We start from the raw sequence: 13,193 nt of genomic DNA, 5'->3' as shown, positions 1-13,193 counted from the left end.
AATCCCTCTGGTCACAGACACCACCTGATTCTAATTTTTTTTCTCCACCTCTCTCCTGCCTGCCTATTCTGATTTTAATTATCAATACTTTATCAATCACTTTTGATATCTGGTCAGGTGAGTTAGAAGTTTTTCCTGCAAAGCTTTAAGTATATTAAGTTATTTTTTTCCCTTAAAACCACACCCATAACTGTCTTATCACCTATCCCTGAAGGGGCAAATATGCTGCTGGTTCCACATGGACCTGAATAGGCCTGTGTCTAATGCAAATCAGAAGTGTCTTTCTTGTCGTTTAACCTTCAGCAATCTGCGGTGACTGCAGTGATATTTAATAGTTTTATGACAGTTCAATGGTGCTTTTCATAAGATTCTCAAAGCTTTTCAAAACAGAAAAGCAATTCATCATGAGTAGCCTAGCTGTAGTTGGGTCAACCAATAGAGGCCAAGTCTGAGTGCATCCTCCCAAAGATGGAGGGGGACAGTTCATGTCTTGATCAGAGGAAGATGGTCAGGTAGAGGATGGATGAAGAGTCTGGTGAGGATTGTGTTGAGGTCTACTCGGGGAACCAGCCTGGAGTTGTGTCGTTACTGGACTTCTCCTCCTTCACAATGTGTAAAACCCACTTGGGTGACGTCTCAGCAGCTCTGGGCCCCAGAAGCTCACTACACACAGTTCATCCTCACGATGAGCCCCCTGCCTCCATACTGCATTCATTTTACTGCATCTCCCATGCCTCTTAAGCTTCAGGTGACTCTTCAATTGAATTGTTCAAAGGTCAGGAACTAGCAGGCAGAGGAAACAAAGCTGGTACCGTGTCCAGATGCATCATTCAAACAAAAACAATTAGCTAGCCAAGCCAGAAAGTGTTGACCTGCCAGTCAATCTGCACATTCTGGTAAACAAAAAGCAGAAATATTATAGTAAATAAAATGGCTGATAAAAAACACACAATTTAACAATGACCAGTAATTAAATGTGGACACCTGCTAGTATGAAGTAAAAGGGTCTGAACACTTATGTAAATACATTTATTTTTTTATTGATTTAAAAAAAAGTTTAGTTTAATTTAACCTTTCTATTTAACCAGGCAAGTCTGTCAAGAACATTCTTATTTACAATGACGGCCTAGGAACAGTGGGTTAACTCATGTTCAGGGGCAGAATGACAGATTTTTACCTGGTCAGCTTGGTATTCGATCTAGCAACCTTTCGGTCACTGGTCCAACACTCTAAACACTAGGCTACCTGCCGCACCATATAAATGTCCAAGTATTTCTAAAAACTGTGTTCGCTTTGTCATTATGGGGTATTGTGTTTAGATCGAGTACCTTTTTTTGTATTTAATCCATTTTAGAATAAAGCTTTAATGTAACAATGTGGAAAAGGTCTGAATACTTTCCGCATGCACTGTATGTGACCCATCACCTGGATTCGGTCCAATGTAGCAAAATTTGATTGTACTTTTAAATAAATAAATATATATATATATATATATATGTAGACTTAGTGCTAGAAATGGTATCATACACTACAGTTGAGGAAAAATTGGGAAGTAATTCTGCTTTGAAATTTGATACATTTGTGACCCCACTTTTAACCTCTTGAAACTCCCCATCCCGGATCCGGGATCGTGACTAAAGCCTCAGGCTCATTAGCATAACGCAACGTTAACGATTTCTGAAAATCGCAAATAAAATGAAAATAATGCGCCTACTCTCAAGCTTAGCCTTTTCTTAACAACACTGTCATCTCAGATTTTCAAAATATGCTTTTGAACCATAGCAATTCACTAATTTGTGTAAGAGTATGCTAAGCTAGCTTAGCATTTTGAGTAGCATTTAGCACGCAACATTTTCACAAAAACCAAATAAATAAAATCATTTACCTTTGAAGAGCTTCGGATGTTTTCAATGAGGAGACTCTCAGTTACATAGCAAATGTGCAGTTTTTCCTGAAAGCGTCTTTGTGTAGGAGAAATCGCTCCGTTTTGTACATCACATTTGGCTACCGAACCGAAAATTCAGTCACCTACAACGTCAAACTTTTTCCGAATTAACTCCATAATATCGACCGAAACATGGCAAACGTTGTTTGGAATCAATCCTCAAGGTGTTTTTTCACATATCTCTTCATTGATATATCGTTCGTGGAAGCCTGCTTTCTTCTCTAAATTCCATGGAAAAATACTTGCAGCTGAGTTTTGCGCACCAATTTCGGCGCAGGACACCGGGCGGACACCTGGTAAATGTGGTCTCTTATGGTCAATCTTCCAATGATATGCCTACAAATACGTCACAATGCTGCAGACACCTTGGGGAAACGACAGAAAGGGCAGGCTCGTTCCTCTCGCATTCACAGCCATATAAGGAGACAATGGAAAACGGAGCCTCAAAAATCCTGCTCATTTCCTGGATGCCGTCTCATCTTGGTTTTCCCTGTAGCTCACGTTCTAGGGCACGTACAGAGAATCTTTGCAGTTCTGGACACGTCAGAGTGTTTTCTTTCCAAAGCTACCAATTATATGCATAGTCGAGCATCTTTTTGTGACAAAATATTGCGCTTAAAACGGGCACGTCTTTTTATCCAAAAATTATATAGCGCCCCCAGAGTTTCAACAGGTTAAGAAAAATGGCCCTTGAATGTTTTGGTACATCTACTGGAGACCTCTTTGTCTACACCCATTCAGCATCCTTCACACCCTCATAAGCTTTAGCCCCACCCATCTCTTTAAGGATTCACATGAGGCCATGTGCCAAACCGAGTTGAGTAGTGTAATAAAACCCAAAGATTTCAAGACTAAAAGTAGTAGTCTACAATAAGGAAACTCCAGATAATTTATTTTTTATCTTGGCCTATATCCTAATCTGACTTTGGTGCAGGTCATGTTCTTCCCATTACCTCATTAGTCTCTGGGAAACACACCCCATATCAAGGTTTATTTGTCACATGTACTGGATACAGAAGGTTATTTGCATAGTAGCAATATCAAAAAACAGAGTCCAGATGCAAATATTTTATAATTATTAGATGTTGCTTACCCTACACACGTGTAAATTGTACACATGTTAATTAAATAATGGCCATACACACCTGTCTAACTTGATGGGTCATCTGGAATCTTGCTAGCTACAATGAACAGGCATAATCCCAACTCCCTACCAATAAACATTTTCATAGCTGTAGTATGACTCTGCAAGTAGCTGAAGCAGGCCAACTAAACTCAGCAAAAAAAATCCCTTTTTCAGGACCCTATCTTTACAAATTATCTTTGAAAGGGTTTAAACACTGTTTCCCATGCTTGTTCAATGAACCATAAACAATTAATGAACATGCACCTGTGGAACGGTCGTTAACAGGATCGATTTGACAACAGCCAGTGAAAGTGCAGGGCGCCAAATTCAAACAGAGATCTCATAATTAAAATTCCTCAAACAAGTATTTTACACCATTTTAAAGATCAACTTGTTGTTAATCCCACCAGTGTCTGATTTCAAAAAGGCTTTACAGCGAAAGCACACCAAACGATTGTTAAGGTAACCGCCTAGTCACAAAAAACACAGCGATTTTTCCAGCCAAAGAGAGGAGTCGCAAAAAGCAGAAATGGAAAAAATTCATCACTAACCTTTTGATCTTCATCAGATGACACTCCTAGGACTTCATGTTCATGTTACACAATACATGTATGTTTAAATAAAGTTAATATTTATATACAAAAATCTGTTTACATTGGCGCGTTATGTTCAGTAGTTCCAAAACATCCAGTGATTTTGCAGAGAGCCACATCAATTTACAGAAATACTCATAAACATTGATAGAAGATACAACTGTTATGAATTTTAGATCCACTTCTCCTTAATGCAACCGCTGTGTCAGATTTTAAATAAACTTTACTGAAAAAGCACACCATGCAATAATCTGAGTACAGCGCTCAGACAAAACAACCCAGACAGATACCCGCCATGTTGTGGAGTCAACATAGCATTATAAATATTCACTTACCTTTGATGATCTTCATCAGGATGCACTCCCAGGAATCCCAGTTCCACAAATGTGTGTTTTGTTTGATAAAGTCCATAATTTGTCCAAAAACCTCCTTTTTGTTTGCGTGTTTGGTAAAAAAAAAAAATCCTAACTCACGAGGTGCGGGCAAGTCCAGGCGAAAGTTCAGACATGTCATATTACAGTTCGTAGAAACATGTCAAACGATGTGTAGAATCAATCTTTAGGATGTTTTTTACATAAATCTTCAATAATGTTCCAACCGGAGAATTCCCTTATCTGTAGAAATGCAATGGTCACGTGTGTGTGATCAGCTCATGGCACTCTGCCAAGACCCCTGACTCAGCTCTCATTCCCGCCTCCACAGTAGAAGCCTCAAACAAAGCTCTAAAGACTGTTGACATCTAGTGGAAGTGCAATTTGACCCCATAGACACTGTATATTGGATAGGTAAATACTTGAAAACCTATAAACTTTAGATTTCCCACTTCCTGGTTGGATTTTTTTCTCAGGTTTTTGCCTGCCATTTGAGTTCTCTTATACTCACAGACATCATTGAAACAGTTGTAGAAATTTCAGTGTTTTCTAACCAAATCTACTAATTATATGCATATCTTAGCTTCTGGGCCTGAGTAGCAGACAGTTTACTCTGGGCATTCTTTTCATCCAAGCTACTCAATACTGCCCCCCAGCCATAAGAAGTTAAGACACTAACAGCTTACAGCATGTAGGCAATTATAAGGTGACTGTTAGGCCTCTTTAGTCTCCTAAATTTGCATTTCTACTGACTCTGAAAAACACAAAGAAAGATGCCCAGGGTCCCTGCTCATCTGCATGAACGTGCCTTAGGCATGCTGCAAGGAGGCATGAGGACTGCAGATGTGGCCAGGGTAATAAATTGCAATATCCGTAATGTGAGACACCTAAGACAGAGCAACAGGGAGATGGGATGGACAGCTGATCGTCCTCGCAATGGTAGAGCACGTGTAACACCTGCACAGGATCGGTAAATCCGAACGTCACACCTGCGGGACAGGTACGGGATGGCAACAACTGCCCGAGTTACACCAGGAACGCACAATCCCTCCATCGGTGCTCAGACTGTCCGCAATAGGCTGAGGCTGGACTGAGGGCTTATAGGCCTGTTGTAAGGCAGGTCCTCACCAGACGTCACCGGCAACAGCGTTGCCTATGGGCACAAATCCACCATCGCTGGTCCAGACGGGACTGGCAAAAAGTACTCTTCACTGGCGCGTTGCTGTTTTGTCTCACCAGGGGTGATGGTCGGATTCACGTTTATTGTCGACGGTTGTAGCTACATCTTGTAGGGCCAGCATTGTCAAATCACTCCGGTTCACACCGACTGCTGTGTGTGTGTGTGTGTGTGCGTGCGTGCAATAAATAGTCCATCACAACTTCCAACTGATCTGTTGATGGCAGCTGCTAAGTTCAGGCCATCAATGTTGAGAAAAGTAGCAACATTTTTGCTGTTCTCGATGGCTAACGTTATATCTTTCAAAAACCCTGCAATAGAAAGGACTGTCAACACATGCTGAGCAGCTCACGTTATAGACAGAAGCATGCTATATGGCAGTCCTATCCAAATTCATCTTCTGTCATGTCCAGCCCATCCATTATCTCAGCCAATCATAGCTAGTGGGAAGGTTTTTGTATTTTTCCATGGCTAAACCAACTTGGCTTGTAGTTAAAGAAAATATTCGTATTTATGGATGGAATACAAGTTTGTATTAAGGCACATGAGGGTTCACATGCATTTTGATAAGTATAACATATTTACAGGAGCTCTCGGCTTAGGTTGCTACTAAGGTTCCTTGGCCACTACATAATTAGGGCTATTGCTACTATGGGGTGTCATTTATAGATGTCTGTGTCAAAGGAAAATCTCTCGACTATCTAAACATTATTGAATCCGTAGTGCGTGTTATCTAAATGATATTACAAGATGGTGAAATTTACTATTTTCCTTTTGGTGTGAAAGGGAAATGTGATCCCACACTGTCTTTTGCTTCCATCGCCCCCTGCAGGATCAGTACGGCAACTACGTCATCCAGCACGTCCTGGAGCACGGCAGACCCGAAGACAAGAGCAAGATTGTGGCAGAGGTCCGCGGGAAGGTGCTCCTCCTGAGCCAGCACAAATTTGCGAGGTATGGCAACACAAACCACCCCTTTTTTTAAATCTTTTTTTTTATAGCTGGTGAGAGAGAGACATGTGAAGATGTGCTTTCCTGTTATACCATTCCAATGAGACCCACCTCCAATTTTAAAGTGACCCTAGCCTCCACTGAGTGAGACGAATTACGTTCATGGGCGGGTTTCCAATGAAGATTTCCCCCGGACTTTCAATGAGAGATGCTCCATTGAGTTAAGCCGGGCGGGCATTACAAGTGTTTTTTTGCCCGATCTACGGGCTTCCGATCAGTGCTCAGACCAGATGCGAGCATGTCTCACTGTCAGCCAATCAGCTACTCAGAACTAATATAAAGATTCTGGCCGACGCTAAAAGGTCCCCACATGTTAGCCGACTAGGTATAAGCATTTATTTTTTCCCATGTCCAACATATAACCTAAACAGCAATAAGTAAAGCTGTGCCGTGTTCGTACGCCACTGACAGAATAAGGGAATATGCAAAGTGTTATGTATGTGGCTATATGAGAATTGTATGACAAGGGTAACGTGCAATGTGTTATGTTGATTGTCTTTTGTGTACAGCAGTACTGTGTCTAAGACAATTTTTCCCATGGAACATTGAAGTTCATCCTACCTCAAGTTAATCTCTCACTCACAAAAAAAAGATGGGCAAGGTTACAAGTCGCATTTAAACCTGTTCTTACCTCAAACTCTTTCTGCAAAATTGTTAATCCATATTGTCCTCTTTTCCAGTACCAGTCACGTGCCCAAATTTGCGGCTTTCTTGCTTTTGTATTTAGCTTTTTCTGAGCAACACAATCAGTGATGTAGTGCTATATTTTTAAGGACAGAACTGCATTTTATTTCAAATGTATTGTCATTTTTCAATTAAAGTTGTTACCAAAATGTAAAATATTGAACTATGTAATTTTATAATATACATTGCCTGCAATGTATCACCAAAATATAATAACGGCCTATTCCTACACATGGCTCAAATACATTATTCTATTTTTAAAATCCTCAAACACCAAATTAGGCCGACCTTTATAAAAAATTATATACTGTCAATCATGAATGATAATTCTTCACATTTAACAGGTGCAGCGTCCATGCTGCAACTGCATGGTGACTATTTGATCCCAATCAGTTTCATGGGAATTTGCATTTCTATCTTCTTGAATGATGTAGGCCAAAATTTTGCTTAGCCAAAAGGCTAGGGCCGGCTCTGACTGCGTGGTTCGGTATACACTCATCTCAGCCAATCATGGCTAGCGGGAAGGTTGCTGCCTTTTTCTGTGGCTAAACCAACTAGGCTCGTAATTTAACAATTTTATTCATATGTACAGATGGCATACACGTTTGTTATTAAGGCACATGAAAGTTCACGTTCCAGAAGGCATTTCGGCAAACAAATCCATTTTGATTTTTTTTTTTTTTTTTTAAATGGTTCAAATGGCTTTCCTGTGAAGTAGTGATGTGCGACATACACCTAGTTTTCTGAAAATAGTCACGTTCCAGCCTTTAGCTTTTTAATTAAGGACTAGGCTGACTTTGTGTTCAGGACACCGCCCCGTATAGTTTGTTTTTAACTGAGCCCACGTCTCTCCCTAAGTAACGTGGTGGAGAAGTGTGTGATCCACTCATCCCGTGCCGAGCGGGCCCTGCTGATTGACGAGGTGTGCTGCCAGAAGGACGGCCCCCACAGCGCCCTCTACACAATGATGAAGGATCAGTACGCCAACTACGTGGTGCAGAGGATGATCGACATGGCCGAGCCCGCCCAGCGCAAAATCATCATGCACAAGGTGGGTTGACATATACCATCTAGTGATTTCACTGTAAACATTTTGCTACATTAACAGCTATTTCTCATTGGAGAAGTTAAGGTTAGTCCCTCCCTGTTTCGGGCCTGTTTTGTTCCTTGTGAGTACATCCCACGTTTCCCATTGTTTGTTAATTCAGATCAGTTTAATTTAGGCCAGGTTCATGTATTGCCATAAAGCCAAAGGTTGGTGGTACTTTTGGTACAGTATTTCTAGTTATCCAAATTCTAATTGTTACCCATGGCAGTCTCCTTTCCATGTGGTGTGAAAAGTATTTTACACTGAACAAAAATATAAACGCAACATGCAATGATTTTACTGAGTTACAGTTCATATAAGGAAACCAGTCAATTGAAGTAAATTCATTAGGCTTTAATCTATGGATTTCACATGACTGGGAATAGAGATGTACAGTTGAAGTAGGAAGATTGCATACACTTAGGTTGGCGTTATTAAAACTCGTTTTTCAACCACTCCACAAATTTCTTGTTAACAAACTATAGTTTTGGCAACTCGGTGAGGACATCTACTTTGTGCATGACACAAATAATTTTTCCAACTATTGTTTACAGATTAACTTATAATTCACTGTATCATGGGTTAGAAGTTAACTTAGTGTATGTAGACTGTGCCTTTAAACGGCTTGGAAAATTCCAGAAATGTCATAGCCTATCAGAAGCTTCTAAATTGATGTCAATTGGCAGTGTACCTGTGGATGTATTTCAATGCCTACCTTCAAACTCAGTGCCTCTTTGTCTGACATCTTGGGGAAATCAACCAAGACCTCAACCAAGAATTTCTTTTAGACCTCCAAGTCTGGTTCATTCTTGGGACCAATTTCCAAATGCCTGAAGGTACCACGTTCATCTGTACAAACAATAGTATGCAAGTATAAACACCATGGGACCACGCAGCCATCGTACTGCTCTGGAAGGAGACACATTCTGTCTCCTTGAGATGAACATACTTTAGTGCGAAAAGTGGAAATCAATCCCAGAACAACAGCAAAGGACCTTGTGAAGATGCTGGAGGAAACGGGTACAAAAGCATCTATATCCACAGGAAAACAGGTCCTATATGGACATAACCTGAGGCCGCTCAACAAGGAAGAAGTCACTGCTCCAAAACCACCACAAAAAGCCAGACTACTGTTTGCAACTGCACATGGGGACAAACATACTTTTTGGAGAGATGTCCTATGGTCTGATGAAACAGAAATAGAGCTGTTTGGCCATAATGACCATTGTTATGTTTGGAGGAAAAATGGGGAGGCTTGCAAGCTGAAGAACCCCATCCCAACTGTGAAGCATGGGGGTGGCAGCATGTTGTGGGGGTGCTTTGCTGCAGGAGGGGCTGGTGCACTTAACAAAATAGATGATGGCATCATCTCCAGACATCAGTCAGGAAGTTAAAGATGGTTGCAAATGGGTCTTCCAAATGGACAATGACCCTAAGCACACTTCCAAAGTTGTGGCAAAATGCCATAAGGACAACAAAGTCAAGGTATTGGAGTGGCCATCACAAAGCCCTGACCTCAATCCCATAGAACATTTGTGGGCAGAACTGAAAAGGCGTGTGCGAGCAAGGACGCCTTCAAACCGGAGTGTTACACCAGCTCTGTCAGGAGGGAATGGGCCAAAATTCACCCAACTTATTGTGGGAAGCTTGTGAAAGGCTACCATAAATGTTTTCCCCAAGTTAATACATTTAATGGCAATGCTACCAAATACTAATTGAGTGCATGTAAACTTTTTACCCACTGGGAATGTTGTGAAGAAAATAAAAGCCTAAATAAATCTTAAAATAGTGGTGATACTGACCCAAGACTGGGAATCTTTACTAGGATTAAATGTTAGGAAGTATGAAACTGAGTTTAAATGTATTTGGCTAAGGTGCATGTAAACTTCCGACTTCAACATTACATCTGGTCACAGATACTTTTGGTCATGTAGTGTATGTGGACACCTGCTCGTCGAACATTTAATTCCAAAATCATAGACCTTAATATGGAGTTGCCCCCCCCCCCCCCTTGCTGCTGTAGCATCCTCCACTCTTCTGGGACAGCTTTCCATTAGATGTTGGAACGTTGCTGTGGGGACTTGCTTCCATTCAGCCACATGCATTAATGAGTTCGGTACTGATATTGGGCGACTACGCCTGGCTCGCATTCAAATTCATCCCAAAGGTGTTGTGTGGGGTTGAGGTCAAACCTCTGAGCTGGCCAGACAAGTTCTTCGACGCTAATCTCAAAAACACTTCCCCAAACTGTTGCCACAAAGATGGAAGCACAGAATTGTCTAGAATGTCATTTATTGTATGCTGTCACGTTAAGATTTTCCTTCACTGGAACTAAGGGGCTTAGCCCGTACCATGAAAAACAGCCCCAAACCATTATTTTTCATCCACCAAACTTTACAGTTGGCACTATGCATTCGGACAGGTAGCGTTCTCCTGGCATCCGCCAAACCCAGATATCTGTCGGACTGGCAGATGGTGATGTGTGATTCATTACTCCAGAGAACGCGTTTCCAGAGTTCAATGGCGACGAGCTTTATCCAACTCCAGCTGCCGCATGTCATTGCACGTGGTGATTTTAGGCTTGTGTTCGGCAATGAAACCCCATTTCATGAAGCTCCTAACAAACCAGTTATTGTGCTGACATTGCTTCCAGAGGCAGTTTGGAGTGTTGTAACCAAGGACAGATGGTCCCGTTCTGTGGGCTTGTGTGGCCTACCACTTCGCGACTGAACTGTTGCTCCGAGCCGTTTTCACTTCACAATAACAGTACTTAGTTGATCAGGGCAGAAATTTTACTAACTGACTTGTTGGAAAGGTGGCATCCTATGATGGTGACACGTTGAAATTTGACTGTGCTCTTCAGTAAGGCCAATGTTTGTCTATGGAGATAACATGGCTGTCTGCCTGATTTTTATACACCTGTAGGGCAGCAGATGTGGCTGAAATGGAAGAATACACTAATTTAAGGGGTGTCCACATACTTTTGTGTTTAGTGTACCTTTAATTTAAAAAATGTAAGGGGCGTAGATCAGAACCAGTCTATCTGATGTGACCATTTGCCTCATGCAGCATGACCTCTCCTATGCATAGAATTGTTCAGGCTGTTGATTGTGGCCTGTGGAATGTTATCCCACTTTTCAATGGCTGTGCGAAGTTGCTGGATGTTGGCGGGAACTGGAACACTGTTTCGTACATGTCGATCAAGAGCATCCCAAGCAAGCTCAATATTAGCCGTCTGAGTATGCAGGCCATGGAAGAACTGGGACACGTCATCAGAGTGCACAGCTGAACACTGTATGCTGGAGAACACTTGTTTTTTTTATTTTTTATTTAAAACAAACCGCTATGCATTAAATACGAAGACCAAACTTTGTGTGTGGATTTATGTGATGTTAGCTTTTACACCGCTAACCAAACAGTGCTAGGTGGCTATACTACAAAGACACCGGTTGTCATCATGGGAAAGACTCGTTACCTTTTGAAAAACAACTGATTGCAGTAAAGAGCCAACCTGGATACTAAGGACATCCTGAGGGAAATTGATGAGTATCAACAGCTTTACGCTCTCAAGGACCAACCTACTCCATCATTGAAAGATCCGGCTACCTCGCAAAAGAATCCAACAAAAAAAGAGATTAATCGACAGACAATTTACTTACTGTTGAAGTGGAGGCTAGTGCTCTTGCTGGTATCCATGCAACCCTGAAAGTTGTGTGAGGAGGTAGTAGGGGGGATTTTTGCTAAACTCTAGAGTGAAATTCTCATGCTCCAAGGAGGGAACAAAGCACTCGCAGCCGAGGTAAAAAATTCACGATTTCAAAATGGATTGTCTCCTCACGGAAAACAGGGTGATGAGGGAGTTGCTACGAGACATACAAAGTCATAGCATGCGTGAAAATCTCGTATTTTCTGGGATTCCTGAGGACGCATCCAATAATCAGAGAATTCATGCATCCGCCTTGAAACTTCTAGAGACTTAACAAGACCAAGGGTCCCTGACCGATCATCTCAAAATTTGAACAATACCAACAAAAGGAGCTGATCAAAACCAGGGGAAGGGAGCTTAAATGGACCAAATTCAGTCTCAATTACCAATTTCCACGAGATGAACGAACTTCCTTAGAGGCTGTATCCTGTACAGAGGCAAGAGGGTGAAGGGTAAGCGTGCCTTTCTCATTGTGGATAAACTCTTTTTATAGATCGACAGCTCCATAACACCATGGCTGTACTAAATTCTACAGGGACTTCAGGTTACGAAAAAAAGAAAGTATGGGAACTAAAAATATATGAACACACGTACTCCATTACATGCTCGCTTACACATACTGATTTACATATACATACTTGATTTCGCTCTCTCGTCTTCTCGCCCTCTCTAGTCGAACTGTTCTGTAATTGAATGTTTCTTGTTGGTTTATGTCTGTCTACATGTTTGTTTACAACAAGCAAGGGGAAGATATCAGAATAGGGACATTGGGGAATAATAACATTGTACGGGATACGTTTGTATTGTAGTGACGCCGTCTCTAGTAATGCAAGGTCTCATTCATGATCATGTGAAACGTCAATTGCTATGGAAATGCTGGGATGTGTTTTTCGATGATGATGATGATGATAAAGGTAATTATGATGCAACTATGATGTTGATATGGATTACAATTATCATCATGAATATTAAGCCTATACGCACTACATGTTACACACAGCCACTCAACCATGCAAATTGGCAGGGTTATTTATTTGGACATCACACATTAGTCTTACTCTTATACAGACATTGTACACACACTCACTAAATCACATCCAATGTCATACACTCAACCTACTCAGATTTACTACACACATAATATCTTGTCTAAATGTTCAAACATCTGTGGCATTGGCTCACAGGCAAGAGAATAAAACAAATATTGCTAGATTCTATATCTTGAATTCTAAATATCAGACATTTGAAAGCTCTAATTTTGACCGTCAATACCTCTGATGGCAGTATTTTTACAAGCACTAATTATGGTCAATTTAGACTGAGAATAGTATCTAGTTATGGTAAGGGGTGAAATAAGTATAGCCAGTTATAATTGTAATGGTTTAGCAGATTATTAAAAAAATGACTAAAAGGAATAGAACATATACTGTTTATAGGAAACTTGCTCTACACCCTTAGATGAAGTTGCATGGAAAAGGGAATGGGGTGGTGAA

General features: G+C 41.1%; 1 protein-coding gene across 13 annotated transcripts in view; it reads left to right on the top strand.

Annotated features, from left to right (window-relative positions):
- LOC135557484 (pumilio homolog 2-like) overlaps positions 1–13,193 on the top strand; it is a 55,556-nt gene that overhangs the window by 29,252 nt on the left and 13,111 nt on the right. For all 13 annotated transcript variants that reach the window (XM_064990771.1, XM_064990769.1, XM_064990765.1 and 10 more), the window contains 2 exons: positions 6,045–6,166; positions 7,766–7,958. In XM_064990771.1, coding sequence (XP_064846843.1) covers positions 6,045–6,166; positions 7,766–7,958 — 315 coding nt within the window. The remainder of the gene's footprint in view (positions 1–6,044; positions 6,167–7,765; positions 7,959–13,193) is intronic.

Source organism: Oncorhynchus masou, chromosome 16, assembly GCF_036934945.1.
Source record: "Oncorhynchus masou masou isolate Uvic2021 chromosome 16, UVic_Omas_1.1, whole genome shotgun sequence".
Classification (NCBI taxonomy): domain Eukaryota; kingdom Metazoa; phylum Chordata; class Actinopteri; order Salmoniformes; family Salmonidae; genus Oncorhynchus; species Oncorhynchus masou.
The sequence above is the reverse complement of the archived record's forward strand: the minus strand, read 5'-3'. Positions and strand labels throughout refer to the sequence as shown.